Source organism: Lepisosteus platostomus, chromosome 18 (assembly GCF_059453375.1).
Source record: "Lepisosteus platostomus isolate fLepPlt1 chromosome 18, fLepPlt1.hap1, whole genome shotgun sequence".
NCBI lineage: Eukaryota > Metazoa > Chordata > Actinopteri > Semionotiformes > Lepisosteidae > Lepisosteus > Lepisosteus platostomus.
The window spans coordinates 16,607,707-16,635,110 of record NC_142628.1 but is presented as its reverse complement, the minus strand read 5'-3'; the positions used below and the strand labels follow the sequence as shown (position 1 = coordinate 16,635,110).

Genomic DNA, 27,404 nt, shown 5'->3' with positions numbered 1-27,404 from the left:
GAACTGCCGGAAGTTTAAGGTCTAGGGCTAATGATGATGCCCGATGCCTCATTTCTATGTACCTTATAACTGAGAGCAGGTATATGCAATGTTCTTTCCAACACTATTTCCTGTACAAATTCTCGAGAGGTAATGTGAATATTGGGTGGTAGAATCCACCGTGGTACAACAGACATCACTTAACTCTGTTTTTGTTTTGAAGGCAACAACGCCTCAGGACCTCGTTACCTTCAAAAAGGGGGGATATGTAGCGGCAATGCTTGTTAATGAGACAGAATTAAGCGTTGGTATGCTCTCCTAAAGGAGGCCCCATCTCACCCTCCATCTCTGTGGTGCAGCCACAGAGAAAGAATTCATGCAGGCTGATTTAAGATGTTTTCTTTTGATAAGGAACAAGCTCCCAGATGGGGATGCACTTAGCTAAGCCTGGCTATCATGATCAATGGTCATCCATTGGCGCCTATCAGTCTAGGGAGTGCCGAATGGACATCTGGACTGCATTCCTAAGTGTCAAGAGTAAGTGACTTATATCTCACCTTGACCAACCAATCAGGGACTGGCAGGGCGTGGTAATACCACGTGGGTCTCCAATGCCCGCCAAACTCTCAACCAATCAGCACACATCTGTGTCTTGGTCAAAAAGGGAGCGCAAGCTCAGATCGGGGCTCTCCTTGGCCATTTTCGCGCATCCTCAGAGACAATCACGTGACAACTGCTGTTGTCTGCAAAGGGACTTGGACTCTGTTCTAAGCGCGAGGCCGAGGATCCCGTACGTACTCAGAATTCTACCAACGTGAATGCTCCGCTTGATCAACGGCAGCCTACAGTTGGACCCTCGTCGACAACCTGAATAGCTTATTCAGAAGCAGCGCTGGACCGGGAACGAACCAGCTTCTTCCCAGGCAAAAGAGTGACTTGTGAGGACTCACGGTCACACTCTGTGCATAGAGACTTTCTACTAGCCAGCCGGACTGCTAGTAGATCCCCTCGGAGCAACGACTGCCCTGCGCGCCGCAGTTAGATTCCTCCGCCCGTCCTACTCCGAGCTGCACCTCGACTGGTTGGCCGGTAGCCAGAGGACGCCGGGACAACGCCCATTGGACAACCACTGGAACAGAGGCTGCAACAGAGCCTGTCAGCTGGTTTGGTGTTCGTGCCAGGAAATTCCAAATCCAAACACAGTGGATAAGTAAACCCCATGTTCTACATTGCGTCTCGAGAATTCAATTGTACCTCAACACAAGTTGTTATCAATTTAATTCATGAGTAATGTATTTACTTCCGAGTTTAGAGTAACAGTGGGTAATAACACTGATTAGCGATTTGGTAACTGAACGATATATATTGACATATATTCTCTGTTGGTATCTCTTTGTGTTTGAATCTCTTCGAGATTATATACCTTGTATATTGATAACCCTCACAGTAAGGTCTGCCGCTCGTATCCAGGCAGACTAGTATATGTTTGGTGCACAGTTTATATTAATTAATGTATCCCGTGTATTGAACCCGTGTGTGTGCGTTGTTAGTTGTTCTGACGATTGATTTTCTAAAAGCCCCAACAAACAACCTCGTGATTACTGCTACAATTAATAATTGTCTCAGTAAACCCATCAAACCACTACAATCTCAGAGTCTGACAGCCAGGGACACAGACAGGTTCCTGCTGTAGTTTCTTAGAGGTACTGAGGCCCAGAAATGAGATAAACTGGAAGATATACTGTGTACAGTAGATATACCAGACAGCAGCTGGTCTGGTGAGAGATAAAGCCCTCTGCAGGAAGTTTGTCTCGGTTTCCTGTTGTCAGTGTTGCACTTCAGGAATGAAGCAGCATGTCCATTCAGGCACAACACTTTTATTTAGGTTTCTGTAAAATTTACAGAGGCAATTAATTAGCGCTGCTGTGTTTCACCCCAGTGCGACATTTGCTGTTATATTATACTTTTAAACCAAAGTTCGTGCGCTTGGGTAAAAACACTGCAGTCAATTCACACAAAAATAATAATGTTAACAGAAACTCACATCAATTAAACTGAAAACTGTTTTTTTAGCATTGTGCATTACATCAGCAGTGCTTGGGAACTTATTTACATCACCATTCACAGCTCTGACCTGTTCCTGGGAATACTGGTGTGACGTTGTGTGAAAACAGAATTGGGTGTGTCTCATACAGAAAGACATACTCTTCTTGTAACAAAGGAAGTGTCACAGCTGAAGGAGACACTTGATTTATCAGCCTCTGTTAATCTCAACACAACCTCAGGCTGGATAATGCTCTTGTCCAAACTGGGTGGTGTTGTACTCTATATGTGCTGCTGTATACAGTATGTACAGGTACTGTACTGCTCAGCTCTGTTGACTCATCACAATTGTGGGGATGAAGTACAGGTACAGGTATATGTATATCTATGTATATATGTATCTCATTAACTGTGACACCAATGTTTTTCCTTACAGACTTGAATAATTTTTCTTACGTAACCTTAAGATTACAACATCTTTGTTTTTTCTGTTTTTGATGATTTTAAACTGATGGGAATGTTTAGTTTGTCTAAACTTGTTTTTTGTCCTCTGCAGATAAGAATAACAAGAATAAGAACAACAAACCCGAGTAAGTAAAAAAGCCAAATATTTCTCACTTTGAATATGTACAGGAACGAGAATTAGTTTTCAAGCTGTTATAAACAGAAAGCAGAATGAATTCTGAAAAGTGTCAGGAAAGCATTTCAACTGTCTTTAAACTTAAGCAAGCATGCCATTCTGTAGCAAAAACGTTTGTTTAGGTACTATATTTTAAAAAAAGTCTTAAAGATTAAATTTGGTATATGTAATTGTAGTGTTTCATAGCCGTTCAGGGACGCCAAATATGTAACGGTGCCATAGCCAAAATGTAAATGTAGTGGCTCTCTGAAGGCACCAGTTCTGTAGGGTTTGGGCATTTACTGGGACAATTATTAATTGTAGCAGTAAATCACAAAGTTGATTCTTTTGATGGCTTTAGAGTCCAACCATGCGACATAACTCAAACAACGCACACACACAGGTACTAATACACGAGGATACATTTATTAATACATAAAATATGCATATAAACCTAACAGATCTTATCGAGAGGGTTATCAGAATACAAAAGATATATATTCAGTCAGTTACAAAGTGTTACACATATCAAGAGGACATACGTTCGGTATATCATTCATTTAGACCGTTTCGTAAATGAACTTGGTTATAACTTCTACATTAGATACTCAAAACAAGTACATAACTCTTAGGAATTAAATTGATATCAACTGGTTTGGATAACAATTGAATTCTCGAGCAGTAAGGCAGTGAAGTTGAATACTCATCCAATCTCTGGGGATTCAGATCTCCTGCAGGCACAAAGAAACAGTTGCAGGCTGTTGCTGTCCAATCCGCGCTCTCTGGCTCCGTGCCAGGCTGTGCTGTGCGGCTTGTGACGGTGCGCTGCTGATGCTCACTGACCGGCTAGTTAGTGTTGGCTTTAACTAGCACAGTTTGCGCACAGGAGAAAAGATGACTGTGGGTCCTAGCAGGTCAGGAAGAGGACCGGTTCGTTCCTGATGAAGCGCTAGTTCTGAATAGTGATTCAGCTGTCCACAGTTCCGACCTGTTCACGAGGCTTGCTGCTGGTGCTAACCTCAGGTGGATCCTCTGGTTACTCTCTGGCAACCTCCGCTCTAGACTCTTAGAACAAAGGAAAGTTCTGGCACTCGGACACACTGGCCGTTCCGTGGTTGTCCGGGCTGAGTCTCAGGATGGTCAGGAGGCGCGCTGCGAGAATGTCCTGCCCATGGGAGCCTTCTGCTCCTGGGCCGTCCTGCCCTGGAATTCTCCTTTGAATTCCCTTTAGAAAAGTCCACAGAATTCTCCTGAATCCCTTCTGAATCTGAATCTCCCCGAATCCCTCAGGCTCTCTGTGTTGCCTGTTTTTACCTGGAGGAACTTCAGCTCATTGATTGGCTGAAAGTTCCATGGGCATCAGAGTCCCACGTGGGTTACTCGGCCCTACCAGTCCCTGATTGGTTGATCAAGGTGAGATATGAGTCACTTCTGACACTTAGGAATGCAGTCCAGATGTCCATCTGGCACTCCCTAGACAGACAGGCACCAATGGATGACCATTGATCATGATAGCCAGGCTTAGCTAAGTACATCCCCCTTTGGGAGCTGTCCTTATCAAAGGAACCCTAAATCAGCCTGCATGAATAGTTTCTCTGTGGCTGCACCACAGAGATGAACAGAGAAATGGGGCCTCATTTGGGAAGGCTCAGAACACTTAATTCTTTCTTATTAATAAGCCTCGCCGCTACATAATATATATGTATGAAAATCTTAAAATAACACTTATGTTTTACAGGATAGAGGGAAAATTACCAACATTACAGACATTATTGCAAAAACAGGAGGTACTGTATGTTTCTCATTTTTTTCTGTCCTGCTATTAATAGGACTGACAAAAAGACCAATACCAGCTGAATCCAGAAATCTGAGAGGCATTTAAACTGATGAGTGTTATAGGTTTGCACTTAATAAAACTGGATCCTGTTTGTCCAGGGAAATGCCTGGGAAAGTTCTGCATCAGGGAAATCTAAAGTCAGTGTGCAGTGAAATTTCCAAAGACTGTTTCAGTCGTCCTAAAAGCAGGAAAAGACATTAGGAATGAGGGGCAGCAGTCTGTAGGAGAGTTTATGGACAGGAGGACAGGAAAGGTGAGTCACAGCACACAGGTAGGGCTGTATAATAATAATACTAATACTAATAACAGATGAATAAATGAATAATAAGCTGTTGGCTGGTGTTGTTCCTAATGCCCCTGTGTGATTGTCCAGGACACAGGTCACCCTCAGGAACTGGAGCTCAAGTCGTCACTGGGCTCTGATGGGGCCACATAGGACATATTTAACTCAAGACTCTTCTCTTGCTAAAGGCTCTTGAGTTGTTGCTGCTCCAGATGGCCAGGTTATGAATCACACACATCTTTAATTAGCAGTTATTGGTGTCTCCTTTCCCTTTGACACTTTCCCCTGTTTACTGTGGTAATTCCAGAATTACCACTTTGAGTAGAAACCTGTTGTAATAAATAATAACCAATGAAACTCCAAATGAAAAGACTTTTTCACAAGGAGCTGGAGTGTGTGGCTCTCTTATCCCCTGTGGGTTTGTAGACGCTGATCCATTGACAGTCCCTCACAGACAGACTGCAGTCCAGTGAAAGTGTCTCTTTCTGTTACAGAGAGACTCCAACCCCCCTGAAGAAGAGAGAAGCCCAGGAGAAGCTCAGCTCAATAAGGATTCTGACTGATGGCAGGACCCAGACCTGAAGAGAGCAGGAACACCGACTCCCACCGTCACCCACCGTCACCCACCGACTCCCACTGACTCCCACTGACTCCCACTGACTCCCACTGTCACCCATAGGCACCCACTATCACCCATTGTCACTCAGTGTCACCAGCACCCACAGACACTCACTGTGAGGTTGTGTGTCTTGTTTGGTGGTGAGAAGTGTAACTTGTTTTCCAACTCGTTGACTGTCCCACCAGAGGAAACAACACACTAGACCTTACACTATACTAATGTACCCAGTGCTTACAAAGCAGCACCTCACCCCCTCTTGGACAATCTGACCACATCTCCCTGTTCCTACTCCCAGCCTACTTACGACTTCTCAGACGCACCAAGGGGTTCAGTTCTAGCTGTAAAAACATGGACCAAAGAGGCAGAATCAATGCTTCAGGACTGTTTTAAGTGCACAGACTGGAGTGTGTTCAAAGATGCAGCCTCCCACGGATCCCACACCGATATTGACATGTCTGCATCATCAGACACCAGCTACATCGGCAAATGTGCTGATGATGTGGTGAGCGTTAAAAAGATACGCAAACTCCCGAATCAAAAACCCTGGATGATCACCAAGATCCCCTGCCCGTGATGCAGCCTTCAAATCTGGTAATGAGGAAGAATTGAGAGGGGCTAGGAAAAAATTAAGAGCTGGCATAAAATCTGCCAGGAAACAGTACAAATCCCAGATAGAACACCACTCCAACACCAACGCTAACCCACAACGCATGTGGCAAGACACACATACAATCACAAGCTACAAGAGCAAAACAAGCCCTGTAAGCGCTACTGACCCCTCTCTTCCAAACAAGCTTAACACCTTCTACGCTTCGAAGCTCAAAACCCTGAACCAACCACCTGGACCACTGACTCCCCTGCCACCCCACCCCCCACACTGTCCAAGCTAGATGTGTGGAAATCACTAAGTAGAGTGAACACACAGAAAGCTGCTGGACCTGATGGTATCCCTGGCCTGGTACTCAGAACATGTGCCTGGCAGATACTGTAGATGTCTGTACTGACGTCTTCAACCTGCCCTTGGCCCAGGCCACTGTACCTAGCTGCTTCAAGACGACCACCATCGTGCCAGTACCAAAAAAATCAGCCTCCATATGCCTGAACGACTACCATCCTATTGCACTCACTCCCATCATAATGAAGTGCTTTGAAAAACTACTAATTCCACACATTAAAGCCAGCATTCCAAAAAACTGGATCCTCTCCAGTTTGCCTATCGCACAAACCGCTCCAAGGAGGATGCAATCTCTATAGCTTTACACACCACACTAACCCACCTGGATAAAAGGAACACCTATACAAGGATGCTGTTCATTGACCTTAGCTCAGCATTTAACACCATCATACCCATAAAACTCTCTACCAAACTCAGGGCTCTAGGTCTAGATACCACCCTCTGTAGCTGGACCCTAGACTTCCTCACCTGGAGTGTCCAGAAATGTGCTACTGTATATTAGTATTAGGCGTTTATTATTATTATTATTATTATTATTATTATTATTATTTTATAACCCAGCTGAAAGCCGGATTCGCGCAGTGCTGGGTCTCCAGTGTGTTCTCTATCGTGCTCGCTGACTCTGCTGGACTCGGACCGGGACTCTCTCTGCCTGCTGGGCCGCAACAGAGCAGCTCAGAACAGCGCAGAGCGAAACTGAAAGCAGACCTGTGCGCGTTCACGGGGCGCAGCCCAGTTCAGCGCCTGGAGCCGGAGGGGTGAGTAAGACTCGTCCTCGGTTCGTTTATATAGATATACTGCTCATATAGTGTGTATAAATGTCACTGTAGTCTGCCGCTGTTAGTTTAATACCTGTTATACAGAATATTTAATGAACTGAGTCGGGTGCGCGCTGTATTTACAAGTTGAAGAGCGGTGACTCACCGAGACATGTGGCCGAAAGGACGGTGAATAAACTCCACAGGAATCAGGTCTGCGGCTCCACTCAGGGGCTGTGAGGTTTCACACACTTGAGCTCGACGCTGTTATGAAGGACCTCAGCGTCAGGCAGCTGAAGGGTTTCAGAAAAGACCTGGAAACAGCAGGAGTTTGAACTTTCGAGGGAAAACGCTCTTCTTTTGGCACAATGTCAGCGAATGTCGGAGCTGCTGAAGTCCCTCCAGCGCCCGTATCAGAGCAGCTGGAAAATCCCCAGGACTCTCGGGAATGTGACACGTTTCAGACCAACACTTCGGAATCTCCCGGCATCTTGTTTTATACTTTATATTTTCCCCGGTGATGATTTAATCAACACCGTCAGAGTAGTTATTTTATTTTAAAAATGTGGGATTTCCACTCGGGTGCTCTGACCGGCGCGTCAGCTGGTTGTAAAGCGCAGAAACATTAATATCACTGTTCACCGCTTTCCACAACATCACTGAGGGATCAGGGAGAAAACACGGGATTATTATTAATAGATTATTATCAGTATTAGTACAAGCAGCTGTCGGTTACATCGTGCGTTATAAAATAGAAACAGAACTAAATGAGAGAACACTTTTACAGAGCATGCTTTAATATCATTTCTATCATTAATAATACTGCTATTATGGATCATAACTTTGTAAACCAGAGCATTATTAGACTTCGCAATAATTCATAAACAGTAATTAATGCAGTCTTGTTGATGTAATAACCCCGCCCTCTCTGAGCCTGGCTGCGCCTTTACGGTACAGAGTCGCGGTCACACGCACAGGAGCAGACTTTTATTTTATTATTTTTTTATTGTAACAACAAAATATCTGCAATTCACATTTTTTTTATATTGAAAGGAAGACCAGGTAGAGAGCACAGGAGTTCTCAGCACGAATTGGCTTGATCAGCCTGTGTGTGTGGTTTCCTATAGAGATTGTTGTGAACACTTGATCTCTCTGTCCTGTATCTGAAGACCCAGAACCATCAGTTTGTAATATGAGCAGCCATAACCTGTGTGACCACTGGGAACAGAAATGGGCTGAATTTCCAATTCCAAATCCCAAACCAGTGTAATAGAGCTACAGTATCGCCTTAGTTGTACACAGTTCTAATTACCCTTTAAAATAGTTACCCAAACCAAAGAAGTCAACAGTCTGAAAAAGGAACGTTCAATTGTATCAGAGGCCCTACTGTATAAAAATCAACCAGTAAAAGAAAACTGTCCTCGTTCATGAAGTTCCTCTTCCTTTACTCTGTGGGAGTTTGCAGCTTCCTGACTTCTGACAGCTGCTGATCTTATCTTCCACCTCATAAATTCCCTATTCTGACTATAAAACTTTGAGTTTAATTCCAGTCCTTATAATATTCTCATTTTTTAACCTATAACTAGACATTTTAGGGTCATTTTTATTATTAAATGGCTTTATGATCAGTCAGTACTGATGGTTCAATAGAGACCTTGTTCGAGAGCAAGAGTTCCCATGAATTGCGCTGTGAAGCAGCCCTTCCTGCTCACTAGTCTCTGTAATGACTGATGTAATGTGTTTGCCAGCAGCCATATCACCCTGCAGCTCCCAGCTGGCAGCTCTCTGCAGCTCAGCAGGTGTGAGCCTGGTCAGTACCTGGAAGGGAGACTCCTGGGAAAGCTGAGGCTGCTGCTGGAAGAGGTGTTAGTGGGGCCAGTAGGGGGCGCTCACCCTGCGGTCTCTGTGGGTCCTAATGCAACAGTATAGTGACAGGGACACTATACTGTAAACAGGTGCCGTCCTTCGTATGAGGTGTAAAATTGAGGTCCTGACTCTCTGTGGTCATAATAATCCCAGGGTGACTTTCGAGAAGAGTAGGGGTGTAACTCCGGTGTTCTGGCCAAATTTCCCCTGGCCTTTACCAGTCATGGCCTCCTAATAACCTCCATCTCTGAACTGGCTTCATCACTCTGCTCTCCTCCCCACTGAGAGCTGGTGTGTGTGGGAGGACTGGAGCATCATCCAGGTGGGGCTGCACACTGGTGGGGGTGGAGGGGATCCCCATGACCTCTGAAGCACTGTCAGTGGAGTGTCCGGAAAAGCCCTATACAAGTGTAAGGAGGTATTATTATTAATCACAATTACGACTGAATAAGTGCAGGTTGTGCAGGAGACGTTGCCCCACAGAGATGTTCCAACATGATCTGCAGGCAGAGTGAACAAGTACAGTACAAACTATGTGTCGTTGAGAGCGAGAGCACTATTTCTGCTGGATTAAAGAGCTGTTTTCACAAGCCTGCTGGTTTACAGTGTAACAGGGTTTCACCTCACTGGACGCTTTCTTGCCTCGTTTTGAATCGCTGAACATGGCTCTGCGCCCACCAGGATATTTAATCTGTTTTGAGATGTAAATTGGAGGTTTTACAAGTTACTGTGTACATTTTACTTTCACTGTGGTTTGAAATGCCCTCATCAGCACTGAGTCTTTCTAACCCTGAAATGTGAAAATAATGTTGCAGTTCCCTTTTTACCAAAAACAGTTCAAGACTGTTAGATCTGTCTATATTACACCTTATGAACTCCTTTAGTCCTGGACGTTCAGATCTCCTTGCAGTAAGTCAGTGACTCCTAGACATAACCTATACAGCCCTGAGCCTGAGGGCTGATCTAATAGGCACAGGGAATCTGTCTATCATGGCATCAAAAACTGTATTAAAATCTTCTCCGAGAATGATTTCAATATCCTGAAACTCATTTTTAATCTTGGTGATCTCTTCCTCAACTTTAAGAAACAGAGCGCTATTATTTTGTTATTAAAGACATATTTCCCTGAAAGAAACATTTTCCCCCAAGAGCTCCTGTCACAACGATCAATCTCCCTCCACTATGATTTTACTGCCAATAAATGTACCTTTCAAAGTACCTCTTGCAGCCCCAGCAGGAGGATTACTCTCAGACATCACTGCCCCATTGATCTTCCAGAAGTTCAAGTCAAAAGAAAATGTTCTAAAAAATAAGAATCTGGACTAAATCCCTTGCACAACAAAACAACCATAAAAAAAATAAGAAATAAGATGTAAAAGAGCTAACAGGCACTTAAATCTCTTACAGAAATCTTATGTTGGGGATTGTAAACACCACAAGAACAGTCCCTCCTTTATTCCTGTTTCACTTCAGTTTCACTTCACCATCGGTGAACCTCGACTCCGCAGTTTCCTCACCACCACCTCCCCTGAGCTCAGCTCCTCTGGACCGCGGGCACTCCGGATCCAGAAACTCACAGGTCTTGGCTCCTTTCCAAAGCGGATCATGAGTAGATGTGCTGGTGACTGAATGATCGCTGTTCCCTCGGTCCCAACCTGAGGACAAGATTCACATCAGCCTTGAATCTGTCCTTGTGTTCAGGAACGACAGCTCCTCAGATACCGGTCACTGTGTGTTTCATCTTCTCCTCATCCTCCTGTGCAGCCTCAGGACCCAGCTCTGACGGTAACTTTCCACCTTATTTATCTTCTGCTCCAGTTAATTTAGTGTTTGTTCTTAGTCAATGTATCCATTGCTTTCACATCAGATTGGAAGTCCTTTACCTCATTAAGTGTGGATGTTTCTAATGTGTCGATGCCGATGCAATTCTTTCTAACCCTGTCCTCCAGATGATCTGCTCTCTCGAGAATTTTCCTGGAGAGGAGAAGCACAGTGTTATTCTGCAGCTCAAGCAGGGACGGTTCCTCTTTCATGGTCTTGATCTGAGGCTTTGCAGGAGTATCAGGGTCGGAGCTGATATTGGGTAGCTGCTCCAGTTGTGGTTGACTTGAGCTCAGTTTGCAGTCGAGGAGGTGTGAGCTCAGGATCAGGCTCAGACTCTGACTCTGACTCCAGGAGCTTCAGGATCGGAGTTGATATCAGCTGTGTTTGGCTTGAGCTCAGTTTGCTGCCAAGGGAGTATGAGAGGTGTAAGTCGGGGGACTTCATGGGACTTATGGAGTATGAGAATCAGAGGTGATATCAGCTATGGTTGACTTGAGCTCAGTTGACGGTCAAGGGAGTATAACCCCTGACTCACAGCTCCACAGCTCGTACCTGCTACAAAGTGCTACAAAGTGTTTCTGTCCTCCTGATGGCCGCTGTGTTTTAGAAGGATGCTTCTCTTTTCTCTTGTTTATACCAGAGGTGGGATGGGTGATGGTATCCGTGCGGAAGCAGTGAGTTATCTACAGGAGGCTTTTTCAAGTAATGCTAAATCAGCAAATTTGCCAAGTTGGGCTTATTTATTTTGGGAAATAGTTGAAGTAAAACACTCAGAGAAATAACAAACAACAGCTGGTCTACCAAGGCATACGGTTCTAAACAGAAATTTTCTACATCAAGATATTGGGAAATAAGACCCCCAGATTTTTCGGACCTACAAAAAACAGGTCTCAGCTGGCCGCCATCTTGCTGAATCTCCTCAGAGGCGCCCCCTTCTGGCCAAGAGCTCAAACTCCTCTGCGCCTGTGAAGCTCCAGGTCACAGGGGGGGTACAGGCTGTGTCCCAGATCTCTCACTAAGCCCTAAGCCCTTCCCCAGGACCACACTTCTGTGACGTAGAGCAGGTGTGCACTTGAGGTGCACGAGCACGAGAGGTGCACCGTTATAAAAAGGTGATGAGACACTCCCTCGTGACGGCACACGCTGGCTACGGATCAGGGTCAGAACGCTTTCTGTTCTTGCTGCTTTTGCGATGCTTCTTTGCCAGTAGCTCTGTGCATTCCAGCCAAGAATGCTGTTAAGATTTTTTTGTTCTCCACTCGTAGTTTGATGAAATCGAATGTCACCTCATCTGCACACATAGTGTGGAGTGACACATCGTGTTCATGCATGTTGGGCAGGCCCGGCTCAAAACGGGCAAAGTAAACTCAATAAGGAAAACTTGGCAATACCAGACAAGCTCTCACAGAAAAGGCTTTAACTTAGGTTGATAATAGAGTTCAATCAAACTGACTGGAATCAGGACATGTAAACAGTCACAGCTATCCAGAGGCTGCTGTACTTTCTAAATCATATCACAGTCATTATCACCCTATACTAACATGAGCTGGTATGTTGTAAATCCAGCTCTGCAGAAACCTCTTGACTCTGCGGCAGTTCTGTCGAACCCGGGACCCTCAGGAGAGATGAGGACACTGATTGTGCTGGGACTCCTGGCCGCTGTGTGGAGAGGACTGGGCACTGAAGGTACAGACCCTGTTTCTTCCATAACAATACTTGCAGCAATAAAACACCTTTCATCCCCGAGCTCTTTATACACATCTTTATACACACTTCCTCCCCCTGCACACTGAACAGGGGAGCAGAGAGAAACTGGCTCTGAGGTTGAATTAGGGGGATCAGCAGTGTGAGCACCCCTCCTCTCACACACAGCCCTGGGGTCTCTAGTGACCCAGCAGTCAGGAGTCAGTTTACTGTCCAGACTGTACAGCCCAGAGTCAGGACAGCAGTGTGAGCACCCCTCCTCTCACACACAGCCCTGGGGTCTCTAGTGACCCAGCAGTCAGGAGTCAGTTTACTGTCCAGACTGTACAGCCCAGAGTCAGGACAGCAGTGTGAGCACCCCTCCTCTCACACACAGCCCTGGGGTCTCTAGTGACCCAGCAGTCAGGAGTCAGTTTACTGTCCAGACTGTACAGCCCAGAGTCAGGACAGCAGTGTGAGGACCCCTCCTCTCACACACAGCCCTGGGGTCTCTAGTGACCCAGCAGTCAGGAGTCAGTTTACTGTCCAGACTGTACAGCCCAGAGTCAGGACAGCAGTGTGAGCACCCCTCCTCTCACACACAGCCCTGGGGTCTCTAGTGACCCAGCAGTCAGGAGTCAGTTTACTGTCCAGACTGTACAGCCCAGAGTCAGGACAGCAGATGGCAGTGAAAAGTTGAGTCTTCGCTTCGCACAGTTACGAGCAGTGTTGCTGGTTTGGAAGGAGGACTGGACAGAGGCTTGGACAGGTTTGGATGGAGGCCTGGACAGGGGACTGGACAGAGGTTTTTCACCAGAAGATTGGACAGGGGGCTGACAGAGGTTTGGATGGGGTACAGGACAGGGGACTGGACAGGTCGAGTGTTTTATCCACTGATGAACGACACACTCACTGTTGGTTTGTCCCCCTCAGTATCTGGGGGGCAGGAAGTTTAAGGATGTGAATTGATCTTTTTGTCTAATCTGTGGCCCCAGGTTTCTCTGTGCAGGGCCCCAAGGAGCCTCTAGTGGCCAGGCCTGGGGACGAGGTGCTGCTGCCCTGCTCTGTGGACAGCGCTGTCCCCCTGCAGGAGCTGGAGGTGGAGTGGCTGAGGACAGATCCAGACACCCTGGTGCTCCTGTTCTCCGAGGGAGAGAGCAGGCCGGAGTCCCAGCACCAGAGCTACCGGGGACGAGCGGAGCTCTTCCCTCAGGAGATTCCCAGAGGAAACTTCTCTCTGTGGCTGGCCAACGTCACGGCTGAAGACACAGGAGTGTACAGGTGTGCCGTCCACACGGCGCAGGGCTCCGGTGAGACCACAGTGGAGCTGAAGGAACAGGGTGAGCTGGGAACACAGAGACATCATCCTCTCTGGAAAACAGGAAGTCGAGTTATTATAAAGAACACAGAGATACAGAAGTGAAACTGCGCTCTGTGATAAACTGACCACAGAGGAAGGGCAGTGGGCTTTATTGCCACAGCTCTGTAGCTGACTGCCCTCCAAACTTCACTCTCACCACCCCCCGTAGAAGCCCTGTATATAGAATGTGGGATTAACCAATAATCAAATTAATTGACTAATGATCACCCAGTGTGTCTATTTACAGTGACAGGGAACTTATTGTTATAACAGTCCTCTGAAGGAGTGGCGTACCACAAGGATCAGTATTAGGACCACCAAGCTTCCTCAGTGATAACAGGGATCCGTATAGATTCTGTTACAGTTAGTAAACTAGAGCGCCCAGGTGGTACTGTACCTCAGCAGGAGGAAATACGTTGCAAGTGCTAAGCCAGAATACTGTTTGAGGTTTTAAAGGAAACCACACATGTACCTGATCTTCAATGTTTCACCAGTTTATCTCTTGGAGAAAAGACTCATTAACTTATTAAAGGTTTTACATGTTTTACATTAGAAGCTGCAAAGAAAATTGCAAGAAGATCTGGAAAGAATTCACCTGACAAACAATAATTGAATGTAGACCAGAGCTGCGTGCTCACAGCAACACAATACAGCTAGATACTGTGTAAGATGGGAAAGCTCTGTGTTGCTCTTTAACCCGCCATTGTGTTGGAAAACCACTTAACACACATGAATTTGTGCTCATGTCTACCTGCATCAGCTGCTCGGCTGGACTGTGTGCTGCCTCTTCTGCGCCTCTGTCTGGTGGAGAGTGTTTCCTGTTGATGGCAGTGTTTCCACTGTAGTAAAGCTGAGTGCAGGATCACCTCTCTGCACATGTGTGCATAGTCACACCAGACACAGAAACCTCCTCTGTTTGTCCACTCTTCCAGTTTCTAACAGGGACCTGGAGCCTATCCCAGCAAGTAACTGGTGCAAGACGGGGTACACCCTGGACAGGACACCAGTCCATTACAGGGCATACACGGGCAGAAAAACACACACTCACACCAGGACCAATTTTCCCAGAAGCCAATAACCCTACCAGGATGTCTTTGAATTGTGAGAGGAAACCAGAGCACCCAGAGGAAATCTTCCTGATCATGGGGAGAACATGCAAACTCCACCCAGACAGCTCCCCAGGTCTGGAGTTGAGCCCAGGTCCCAAGCAATGCTGACTATTGCACTGCTGTGTCTCTCTTAACCTCTTGTGATCAAGTTTATTGGTTTTGTGTTTCAGAGCGTCTAGTTGTGACTGGAGCTGATCGTGCTGTTGTGTCCTACCCTGGAGGGGAGGTGGTGCTGAGCTGCTCTGTGGACACGAGTGTCCCCCTGCAAGAGCTGGAGGTGGAGTGGGTGAGGACAGATCCAGACACGCTGGTGCTCCTGTTTTCCGAGGGGGAGAGCAGGCCGGAGTCCCAGCACCAGAGCTACCGGGGCCGAGCTGAGCTCTTCCCTCAGGAGATTCCCAGAGGAAACTTCTCTCTGCGGCTGAAGGACGTCCGGACTGAAGACAAGGGGGAGTACATGTGCAGAGTCCACACGGACTCGGGTTCCGCAAACACGACAGCAGAGCTGGAACAGCTGAGTAAGTGAGAAGTCTTGAAAGTGAGAACAACACTCTGAGTGAACTGCCCTGCTAGTACTGCCCTGGTGTCTGTTCCTCCTGCTCATCAGGAGCATGAAAGGCTGATTCAGACTGGTGAACTGGTTACAGTTACTAGCTGATATACCAGCTAAAATATACAGAGAGGCAGCTTCATAAAGCTGCTTATTCCTGGAGAGGCAAACTGTTTAAGTTCCAAAAACAGTTAATTTGTGTTATATTCGTCACATGGGTTAATAAAGTCTGTAGGAGAACATGACTGTGATATTATTGAAGTGGTTGTGCTGGAAAATCAGCCCTGTGTGTGTGGCACTGAGCTGAAGCTGAGTGTCGGGATGTTTCTCTCAGCACTCATGTCAGCCCCACTCCTGACTCCACACTCTGACAGCTCTTCCACAGCCATGGAGACACAGCATTGCCCTTGCAGGCCTGTGCTGTAGACTCTCCTGTCTTTTTACCTCCTGTGGTTACTGGGCGAACTGGCCCGGCGCAGCCTCACTCCTGCTGATTGCTCTCCTCTGCTCTTCCCAGGGTTTTCCACAGCTCACATCTGGATCCTGCTTCTGGCTCTTTCTGCACTGGGAGTCGTGATCCTGACCAGCGTGCCAACATACCAGTTCTTGCTTAAGAAACGTGAGTTCAGTTTTTACCTCATTTCGTGCTGTAATTCTAAATCTGCAACATCATATGTTGCCTGTCCCATGATCTGGGACATGAGACTGAGTTCTCAGTCTGAAAGAAACTTTTGACTCTGATTGCTACTGTGTTGCCCTGAGACCCTCAGTCAGCCTCCTGCTCAGCCACAGTTGAGGTTTAACTGTACTGGGTTGTCTTCAGTGCTGCATCGCCCTCTGGTGTTCTCTTGTTGTAACTGCACCTCTGGCACTGAGACAGATCTCTGCTCCCAAAGAGGCACCTGTCTGATAGAGGCTGGAACCAAATCATCCCAGAAGCACAAAAAGCAACAAGAACTCCCTCTGCATAACTTATTAAAATCAAACCAGAGAGTTTCAAGACCCACTCATAAAGGAATTTTAAACTCAAGATTGTCAGGCAGGTGTGCTTGTGTCTCTGGTACTGAAGTTTTCCCTGGAAGTCTGAAGAAGCCAGGCAGGTGCACTAAATAATTAATTTCAAGTCTTTCTGCCACTGTAGTTTGTGCTTCTGTAGACCTGTTAATCAGCACAATGCTTAATTTAATTGTCAGTATTTATTCGTCAATCTTAATGACATTTAAAGTGTAAAATTGTCTTATACCCAGCACACATCTGCAGTAATAAGGACTATGAGCAGAGTTCAGGACAAACCTACAGACAGAGGGAACCTGCTCTTATTCCCAGTAGGCAGCTGACGTCATGTCCCAGCATGCACTTTGCAGATTGAAACAGCTTTATTCATGCCAGTGTGGTGAACACCAAGCTCCAGGCACATCTTCTGCATATCATCAGACATCCGAATTCCTTATTCTGTGGAATGTCCCTTTATCCAGTGGGCTGATGACATAAACCCCTTAATATATTATATTAATTAATTCCACAGGATATTATACATTTTCACATTATACTTGTAAGTTTTTCCCACTAACTGTCTAAAACCCTTCCTGTCTCCTGTCCCAGGTGAGACCAGCTGGCGGTGGCGCTGCTGTCTGGTGAACTGTGTTGCTCCTGGGCTCCTCTTGTCTGCAGCCTTTATCCTGTGGGGCCAGACTGAAGGTGGGTGAGTCTGTCAGGTCCTTATCCACGCTGTGATCTTGGGCTCTTCCCTGTTCTGAGAGGTCTGTGTGTTTTGAAGGTTTTCTCCAGGAGTCGGTCACCTGCGCCACTGTCAGTGTGCTGAGGATCCTGCTGGTGTCAATGATGGCCCCCTATTCACACAGGTATCCAGGTGAGAGCAGAGCAGGTGATCTGGGACATGAGACTGAGTTCTCACATGTGTTACTGGTGGATCGAGAGCCATTGGGAGGTAAACTCTTCAGCCCACTTGAAAGAGCTCCTGATCTCCAGTCCACAGTCTTCAGATGTCATTAACTCTAGTCTCTAACCCCCCAGTCCAGAAAGTCCCCCTTCTCTCTGGATACACTGTCTTGTACTTGGACCCCCAGTCTCCTGTGCCCAGCTGAACAACCCCTTCTGCTGCTGGAAAGTGGAAGTAATTAGTGTTGACAGCACAGCCATTGAAATCCCATGTCAGGAATCCTGGTGCCGAGTGTGTGATTGAAGACACACATTCCCTCTTCTTTAACAGCACCAGTGAAATATAAGTGCCGTGTAATACTGGATTGATAATGGTCCTTCCATTCCACTCATCAGAGAGGTCAGATTGATTCTCGTGACCAGTGCTGAACCTGCTGACCGTGCCTGCACAGACAGCTGGTTCCTCTTGGCTCTGGGGGGATGAAGGAGTCCAGCAGGTGCAGTGCAGGCCCCTTCAGAAAGTCATGCTTCAGTATTGCTGAGAATCGCTGCTAGTAAAAACTTCTCTTTTTCAGACACCCTCCGCAAGCTTTTGAAGCACTTCTGTGTTCCGTTTGTGTTGGGTGTTGTTTTAGCAGAAGTGTGTTCCGGTAAGTAAGAGGGACGTTTAGAGGGATTTGACTGACTGAATGTGTCTTTTTGGAAGTTCTTAACTGACTTACAGTATAGTTCTCATGAGGAATAACGACAAGACAGTTTCACCCAGCAGTGCTAAATCACAATCATTACCCATGTTAGCTGCAGTATATATACAGTACATAACTCGCACAAACACGTTTCCTGTATCTCTCCGCCACCCCATCTCCACCTGTGCAGCTGCCCCTTGGTTGAGTCGTCTCCCAGTGCTGTGGTCAGGGGGCTCCCCGTAACCAAGGGGTTCTATACTTAAATTCGCACAGCTTCTGACACTTGGAAATCAATATGTTAGTGAACAACAGTTTGGTATCATAGAGAAGCACAGAATCACAGCGCAGTTCAGTGAAGAACTGGAAGAGGTTTATTTACATACTTTAGGATCAATATATTTAGGGTTAGTGAAATGAATTATGATTTAATTTTTTCTCAGATTTTAGTTCTTACAGTATTTGTTTTCAAAACTTCAGAGTCTTTACAAAGCATACACTTTAGTGTAGCGATAGCAATCTGGTCATTTAAGCTAATGATGTAATACCAGTTTCTAAACACTTTGTTTAATTATGACACCTAGATTCTAAATGTTTCTTTCTGTTCCTTTTGCCTTATTATCCAGTTGCTCTCACCGTGTTTTTTAAAACTAGAGCACCAAATAAACATTACAAAACAGTTGTCTGGAGTTTGTGTGGGTGCTCTTTGTTGGCATTTCTCACTGGGATCTCTATCAAAGGTAAGGATGCTTTTTTCAACTCCTTTGTGATTTCACACCAAACATTTTTTTAGACTTTGCTTAATGTGTTTTTATATGTCTAGTAACAACAAAATCAATGTCTTCCATAGGCCTGTGATGAACAAACACCCTGTTTCTCCTCTTTTAGAGATTCTTCGTGGTGACCTTTCACAGGGTCAGCTTTTAAGAATGTAAATCACCAAAGATCATTATGATATAGAGATGCAGCCATTCAAAGTGCGCGGCACTGACACGTACCGGGAGTAATTGGCTTGTTATCGTGCATTGTGACACGGGATGACGTGCAATACCGCGGTGCATGATTGGTTGACAGACAGGGGCACTCGTGGTGTGTTGGTCGGTCATAAAAAGATTTAAATGTCTTTACTGTGCCCGTTTTAGTATTGAATATTTATATGGAATTTTACCACTGAAGGGAAATCTTAGTAGCTGAGCATAAAAAGAATAGCAGCATAACGCATGTGAAGGCCCTAAAGGATATTAATTTTGGAACATAAACATACAGTATTACAGTATATGGCTGGTCTCGGTACTTTAAAGAAAGAATACACTCCAGTATTCCATTTCTCCCTAAACATTTTAAGCATCAAAGTCTTTAACAAGTGAAATAACATGTATAAAAAGTGGTAGTTTTAAGCTTTTCTGCAATATAATATGGAATCGCGTATCTAAAGAAATTAATAAGGATATAATTATATTCATATACTGCAACACAATAGAACACGCTGTACAATGTCTGTTGATACTGTATGTGTAGGGCTGTTTCACCACTCCTCATGTGACCTTGTGGGTGGTACTGTGGTGCCACGACTTTTCTTTTAACAAACATTTCTTTAAAAAAATAAAATACCTGATGTGCTGATGTTCCATGATGTGCTGGAAGTTGAGTGGCTTGAAGGAGTCTGCCTGCTCGTCCTCATTGTGCCAAGTGTGTGCCCTCAGTGTCATACCCACTCTTGTGAAATTGCTGCTGCACGCACCCGAAACACCACAGCAATTAACAGAGCCCCTTCTCAATTGCCCTGATCATCAGAGACCATAGTGACTAGATCTGTACACCTGCGCGTAGTTAGATCCTTTGCGTGTCTGTTATCATCACGGTATTTAAGTCGAGTCTCACCAGTGCCTTTTTGCTCAGTCTTAGTGCTTGTTTCTTTGACTTTGCTTCTCGGATTACCCCTGTACTTGGATATAATCTGTGTTTTGATTCCTGTTTGCTTCCCTGCTTCGTGTCTGGATGTGCTTGTGGTGCCTCTGCAATGTATCTTTTTGACTTGAACTTGGTTTGTTTTTACTGTGCCTGATTATTTTCTGCACAGCCCTGCCTGCCTGCTTCCCCTGTCAGCCGCCTGTCTCCACCTGCGCCTGAATTCACTGATCACTGCACTCAGTCTGGTAGAGCAGTGAACTCACACTCGTGCTCTAGCACACTCACAAACACACTCACAAACACACTCACACTGTAGCACTCACAAACACACTCAAGCACTAGCACACTCACAAACACAATCACACACTCAAGCTCTAGCACACTCACAAACACACTCACAAACACATTCACACTGTAGCACTCACAAACACACTCAAGCACTAGCACACTCACAAACACAATCACACACTCAAGCTCTAGCACACTCACAAACACAAACTAGCACTCACAAACACACGCACTAGCACACAAACCCACTCACTGACGCACTAGCACACTCACAAACACAATCACACACTCATGCTCTAGCACGCTCACAAACACACTCACACACTCATGCTCTAGCACGCTCACAAACACAATCACACACTCACGCACTAGCACACTCACAAACACAATCACACACACACTAGCACACTCACAAACACACACTAGCACTCACAAACACAATCACACACTCATGCTCTAGCACACTCACAAACACAATCACACACTCATGCTCTACCACGCTCACAAACACACTCACAAACACAATCACACACTCATGCTCTGGCACGCTCACAAACACACTCACACTGTAGCACTCACAAACACACGCACTAGCACACTCACAAACACAATCACACTCACGCACTAGCACACTCACAAACACACTCACTCATGCTCTAGCACACTCACAAACACAATCACACTCTCATGCTCTAGCACGCTCACAAACACACACTAGCACTCATGCACTAGCACACACTAGCACTCACAAACACAAGCACACAAACACACTCACTGACGCACTAGCACACTCAAACACACTCATGCACTCACGCACTAGCACACTCACAAAAAGAATCACACGCACTGGAACACTCACAATCACACTCAGGCACTCACACGCAATCACACACTCGTACACTAGCACTAGCTAGTGCACATTCACACACACATACACACTCATGCACTGATGCACTTGCACACTCATACACTCACAATCACACTCACACTCACATACTCACACACTCACACAATAATACACTCACACACACTCTAAGGGCTTACAGCTGTGGGCAGCTCCACGTTGGGTGGATAGTTACAAAAAGAACTGAAAAACTGTTAAAAACAGAAGTCTACAATGGCTTATATACGAGAGCTGTTAACTGACGTTTACAACAGGTCAGTCACACACAGCTGCACCTAATTAACTGCATTACGAAATCAGTTCAAACACACAGCTCCCTTCTGTTTGTCTCAAGCTTCTCTCCTCTCCCTCTCCACTCTGCAGCTGATTCCCTCCTTCTGAATGGGGTTCGAGTCTCCTCATGCTGTGGCCAGGAGGCTGCCCACTGACCAAGCAGGTCAACCTGTCTCACCAAGGATTCCAGGCATTTACAAGGCATTCAGTTCTAGATGCTGTGGTTCTTAGTGAAATGGTCTTTAAATTTAAGAATCTCATTCCTGTTTTGCAGCTTGGAGGACGTTTTCTGAGAATCCCTGTCAGAGATGCCCTGGTGAGTTCACTGCTCTTTTCTCCACCTGTGGACAGAAGTGTGTCTTGTCCAGGTGGGGTCACAGGCTTGCAGACAGCAGAGCCCCTAGGGAGGTTCATGGGGACATTTCTCCCATTCAGATGGTACCCAGTACACACATGCAGTGCCTAACGTTTTGGGATTTATGTAGAAGAAAATATTTCAGAAGTTATTGGAGAGCACTTCATCATACTGTATGACAGTGACCCAGAGCACGCAGGGAGGTCAGAGTAGAAGACTCTTGGACTGAACAAGACTGAAATCCAGTAGATCCTGAAGTCTCCCACCCCAGGAAACAGCAAGAACTGCAAGCAGCTGCAGCAAAGGCTTGCAGAGCAGCTCAGTGATCACATACAGAGCTGGGGGAGCTCATGGGTCACAGACTTCATGCAGGTCTTGTCTCAGAGGGATCTGCAGCCAAACTCTGACACTCACTTCATGAAGGTGCCCCAGTACACATGGTCACAAGAAACCACTGGGTTGAGTACAGAGTATGTTTGTGTTCTAATATGTTCAAAGGTTAGAAGGGAATTACTGAAGAATAAAACATATTACATTGTATTTATAATTCATCTTAATCTCATGGACATAAATTAACATTTCTTGATTGTGAACCAAAGTAACGGTTTTGACTTTGATGTCCCACTGTAGTTAGTGCATGAGACTGTGACTGTCTAATGTGAATAAACAAGCTACAAGAACAAGGTCATTAGTAACATAGAAGCACACATTTAGAACCCAGAGTCTATATTGGCTTTAGCCTCTGCAGATTCCTAATCTCTGCTCTGATTGCAGGTTGTATAGCAAGGAGTGCCTGTTGTCAACACCTCCTGCGATCAGGTAGGTTATACTGCTCTCCTACCCCTACTGGCTCAGTCATTGGACTGCAGTGTTCAAGCACAGTGTGGAAAATACAGCCTTACATTCCAGTGGGCAGGCCTGTGCTGTCTGTCTGAGTCCAGGTTCACTGTAGGAGTGAAGGTGAGGTTAATCATCACCATGCTCTGCCACACTTCCTTCAACCCCAAGAGCTGCCCAGATCCATCACTGGGGGTTTGTCTGTCCCAGTACTCAAGAGGCTCCTCGCTCAGTTGTGGAATTCCAGAGGATCAGATGGCCTCCATCATGGAATCATGGCTGGATCCCAAAACACACTGATGTCTTCATGGAAGTGGCCCAGGAGAAGACGGCCTCTGTCCCTGAAGACCTTCTGCACTGGTCTTCACCTTCACTGTTTCTCCCTCCTGCTGAGTGTCTGGACAGCACAGGCAGTGAAGCCCTGAAGAACGTTTCTTCCCTGGGCCCTGAGGAGAGGCGCCAGTCTGCTCCCAGCTCCAGGGACACAGGGACACTGACACAGTGAAGCCCTGAAGGAGGTTTCTTCCATGGGCCCTGAGGAGAGGTGCCAGTCTGCTCCAGTGAGTCACTGCCAGGTCCCAGTCCAGGCAGGCAGAGCTCAGCAGCTGCGAGACGTGAGAAGAGCCCTGGTCAGGAGCCGGCAGTCTGTGTGCTGCTGTCCTGGCCGGTGAGGAGGGGCTGCACAGCTGTGGTCCTGGCTGGGACGCAGGGAGGTGTGAGCTCTCCCTCTCGCTGGGGCGTGGGGAGTGCACTGGGCCTGAGCCTCTCTGGAGTCTGGAGCTGGGGGTGAAGTGACCTCAGCACACCAGGGCTGTGGAGGAGACAGAGCAGCTCCTGTCTGTCCACGTGCTGCTGAGAGCTGCCTGACTGAGACACAGATACTCTGCATGACTCCTCTCTTCTCTTTCCCTACAGCTTCCTGTTTTGGTTTGATGTTCAGTGTTGGATTCATAGACGGATTCTATTTTGTTATTACTACACAGACAGATGCAATAGGTAAGTACTCCAGTAAACCTTTCATATCTGTTGATAGCTTCTATGTTTCTAATTTAGAAAGGGCTCAGGAGTGGGTGAGCTTTGTGATTGTGTTGTGAAGAGTTACAAAGGGAGGCCGATATACACTGAAGCCTGTGAGGAGTCAGTGATCCTCCTGGTCATTAGGGGCTGAGACTCCAGACCCTGTCCAGCTGGGAGATGGAGGCTCTGTAGTTGGGGTTAGATATCTGGGCTGTGATGGGTCTGATCCTGTGGTGACCTGACGCCTGTGTGCTGATGGGCTCAGAGGATCACCTGTTGTGTTCAGGAATGCTGCTGATGTGTGTGTTGATCAGCATGTTATTGAGGAGCTGTTGCTCTTGACTACAGTTTTCACTGGGGGTGTGCAGAAGTCTGGAGGACACTGTAAATGTCTGTGAGTGGTCATGTCCAGGAGGACAGTACTCATGATTCTGGCAAACCTGTAACTACAGAGTGTGTGACTCCAGGGGTCTTTCTAAACGAGTAAGTGGGGTAGTTTCCCTCCTGTGTTAATGAGATGAATACTGCAGCTGTACACCTCTGTACTTCACAGACCCACAGACTCGCTAAATTCACTTTATTCAAACCTGTTTTCTCTGTTTTTCATTGTGCAGAACACATAACTGGACTGGTTGTAAGTTTTGCAGCTCTGTTTGTGCTTGTGACCCTTAAGGAGCGGTGTGGTCTCTGGGGAGCACGTGCATGTAAGTGGAGTTGTGTCTGTTGTTCACCTGCTGGGGAGGAGATAGAGTTCCTCCCAGTCAAGTCATTGCAGAGCTGCAGTCCTCTGGCACAGGGCTGCTCAGAGAGGGAGAGGGGGGAAGGCATGACACCATTCTGCATGGGCACTGCTAGAGACTGGACAGAACAAGCAGGAGCAGAGCTGCTCAGTGTGAATTGTCACTGTGCAGTAATTTGCCATTGAAGCCAGGATTGTATCTCCTGGCAGAGCTCTTTCTGTATCAGGGGTATAACTCCTGGTGTCCTGGCCAAGTTTCCCATTGGCCCTTACCAGTCATGGCTTCCTAATAATCCCCATCTATGAACTGGCTTCATTACTCTGCTCTCCTCCCCACTGAGAGCTGGTGTGTGGGGAGCATTCTGGCGCACTATGGCTGCCGTTGCATCATACAGGTGAGGCTGCACATTGGTGGTGGTGGAGGGGTCCCCATTACCTGTAAAGCACTTTGAGTGGACTGTCCAGAAAAAGCGCTATATTAGTGTAAGCAATTATTCTTCTTCTTATTATTTAAGGGTCATTATTCAGAGTTTTAACTGAAGTGCTCTGACTAACAGGTACATCCATAATGTAATCTTAGTCATTTCTAAAACCTCTTAATTAGACCGATATCTACTGTAAAACAACTGTAGTACAATAGACATTTAATGTTTATAAAGGTCTGATTCACTGAGTTTTATATGAGCTGATGAAGACCATTATAAGTGTGACACTATTGTATTGTGTGTAAGTGAATCATGAGCTCTGGCTGAAACATGAATCCCAAGCTCCATGTAGAACGTTTGAACGAGACTGAGATCATTCATGAGAAGGTCTTTGTTTGTCTCTGTGTTGTGTAGTAGTGGTGTGTGAAACATGAATGAAAGAGTCCTAATAGATTTTTCCTCTTTCAGCTTTGTGTCACAAACTTGCTCTTGTGGCTTTGCTGACAGTTCTAATCACATTCAGCTTGCTTTGGCTGAACGAGGCTCCAGAGAGTGACAGAGGTGGGTAAGAGTGTCTGGTCTCTGGGAGCTCTGGGGTGGCTCAGCTGTGTGGACTGGGCCCTAGGCTCTGGGTGGACACTGGACATCTGTGGTCACCTCTGTCGTTAGCCTGGACTCTGTGAAGGCTGAAGTACATCTGGCCAGATGTTGGTGGTTTACAGTCCAGTGGTTACTGCATCTGCAAGGGAAAGGTGGGACTAGAGTCAAACAGATGCTTTACTTGCCCTGTAGCACAGAACACAGCAATACACAACCAGATAAAGACTGTTTTTTAATCAACTAGTGTACATTGTAATCTACTTAATAAAATAAGAAGACAACTGAAGCAGGCGAAGAGAGTGACTCAGTATTCTCAATGTTTGCCAGTTTGTGTAGTTATAGGCATGACTCAAGTCCTCTCGTGAGTATAGTCTGTGGATTTTAACAGCTTGGGCATGGACATGGGCAGTGAGAATACCAGTGCAGATAGGACACACACCTGAGAGACCAGTAGTGAGAAAAACAGATTTGATCACCTGTCATGGATGTGTTACTGTGAAGTGAGTCTAGCATACTAAACCGTGTGTGAAATCAAATCATCATGACTGACAAAAACTGTTTTTACTCCACTACACACTACATTGAATTCAGTACATACGTTCAATCTATTTACAGGGCGTCTTGGACGGATGTGCGAATCTGCTTTTCTTTGGATTCTGACTATTCTGGAGACCTTTGAGAACCTCGACATTCTTGGTAAAATATATTTTGTGTTCTAGATCTCTGGTCACTGGTACAGTATACTGTGTTGAGTTCTTTGCTCTGGTCACTGGTACAGTATAGTGTGTTGAGCTCTTTGCTCTGGTCACTGGTACAGTATAGTGTGTTGAGCTCTGCGTTCTGTTCACTGGTACAGTATAGTGTGTTGAGCTCTTTGCTCTGGTCACTGGTACAGTATAGTGTGTTGAGCTCTGCACTCTGTTCACTGGTACAGTATAGTGTGTTGAGCTCTGTGCTGTGTTCACAGGTATAGCACACTGTGTTGAGCTCTGTGCTCTGGTCACAGGTACAGTACAGCTGTGTTGAGCTCTGTGCTCTGTTAACTGGTACAGTACAGTGTGTTGAGCTCTGTGCTCTGGTCACAGGTACAGTACAGTGTGTTGAGCTCTGTGCTCTGGTCACTGGTACAGTACAGTGTGTTGAGCTCTGTGCTCTGGTCACAGGTACAGTACAGCTGTGTTGAGCCCTGTGCTCTGTTCACTGGTACAGTACAGTGTGTTAAGCTCTGTGCTCTGTTCACTGGTACAGTACAGTGCGTTGAGCTCTTTGCTCTGGTCACTGGTACAGTATAGTGTGTTGAGCTCTGTGCTGTGTTCACAGGTATAGCACACTGTGTTGAGCTCTGTGCTCTGGTCACAGGTACAGTACAGCTGTGTTGAGCTCTGTGCTCTGTTAACTGGTACAGTACAGTGTGTTGAGCTCTGTGCTCTGGTCACAGGTACAGTACAGTGTGTTGAGCTCTGTGCTCTGGTCACAGGTACAGTACAGTGTGTTGAGCTCTGTGCTCTGGTCACTGGTACAGTACAGTGTGTTGAGCTCTGTGCTCTGGTCACAGGTACAGTACAGTGTGTTGAGCTCTGTGCTCTGGTCACAGGTACAGTACAGTGTGTTGAGCTCTGTGCTCTGGTCACTGGTACAGTACAGTGTGTTGAGCTCAGTGCTCTGGTCACTGGTACAGTACAGTGTGTTGAGCTCTGTAGTGTTGTGTCAGTACCTGAATCAGTTTTCCCAGCTCTGCTGTCTGTGTTGCAGCCCGAGCTCAGGTGGCTCAGGTGGGGGTGTACGTGCTGGGGTCCTCAGTCCTGCCTGCGGTCAGTGCCATTGCTCTCACTGCAGAGCTCATCCTCAAGGCAGGTAAGTGACCCGTCCAGCTGAAGACCCACAGGACAGGCTCCTCTGGGCTCCTGTGCTTGAACACTGCTCCTACAGTGAAGGAGACATCAGTGTGGAACAGACATGTAGCAGATTCTACCGGCCTCTGAATGTAT

The 27,404-nt window shown here is 46.4% G+C and overlaps 1 protein-coding gene across 11 annotated transcripts in view; it reads left to right on the top strand.

Moving 5' to 3' along the window:
* The first annotated feature begins 2,498 nt into the window (after nt 1–2,498).
* Nucleotides 2,499–27,404, top strand: part of LOC148645811 (uncharacterized) — a 29,663-nt gene continuing 4,757 nt past the window's right edge. For 2 of the 11 annotated variants that reach the window (XM_088611361.1, XM_088611364.1), the window contains exons 1-19: nt 2,502–2,612; nt 4,380–4,428; nt 5,256–7,093; nt 10,367–10,744; nt 12,350–12,469; nt 13,462–13,806; nt 15,106–15,453; nt 16,003–16,104; nt 17,088–17,183; nt 17,263–17,355; nt 17,960–18,034; nt 18,694–18,807; nt 21,718–21,759; nt 22,573–22,617; nt 23,551–23,631; nt 24,267–24,356; nt 25,285–25,377; nt 26,032–26,112; nt 27,169–27,270. In XM_088611361.1, coding sequence (XP_088467487.1) covers nt 12,409–12,469; nt 13,462–13,806; nt 15,106–15,453; nt 16,003–16,104; nt 17,088–17,183; nt 17,263–17,355; nt 17,960–18,034; nt 18,694–18,807; nt 21,718–21,759; nt 22,573–22,617; nt 23,551–23,631; nt 24,267–24,356; nt 25,285–25,377; nt 26,032–26,112; nt 27,169–27,270 — 1,768 coding nt within the window. In that variant the 5' untranslated portion in view covers nt 2,502–2,612; nt 4,380–4,428; nt 5,256–7,093; nt 10,367–10,744; nt 12,350–12,408. Of the gene's footprint in view, nt 2,613–4,379; nt 4,429–4,464; nt 4,732–5,255; nt 7,094–10,366; nt 10,745–12,349; nt 12,470–13,461; nt 13,807–15,105; nt 15,454–16,002; nt 16,105–17,087; nt 17,184–17,262; nt 17,356–17,959; nt 18,035–18,693; nt 18,808–21,717; nt 21,760–22,572; nt 22,618–23,550; nt 23,632–24,266; nt 24,357–25,284; nt 25,378–26,031; nt 26,113–27,168; nt 27,271–27,404 lie in introns of those variants that run through there. The other 9 variants (XM_088611366.1, XM_088611365.1, XM_088611370.1 and 6 more) reach the window with 8 other exon arrangements.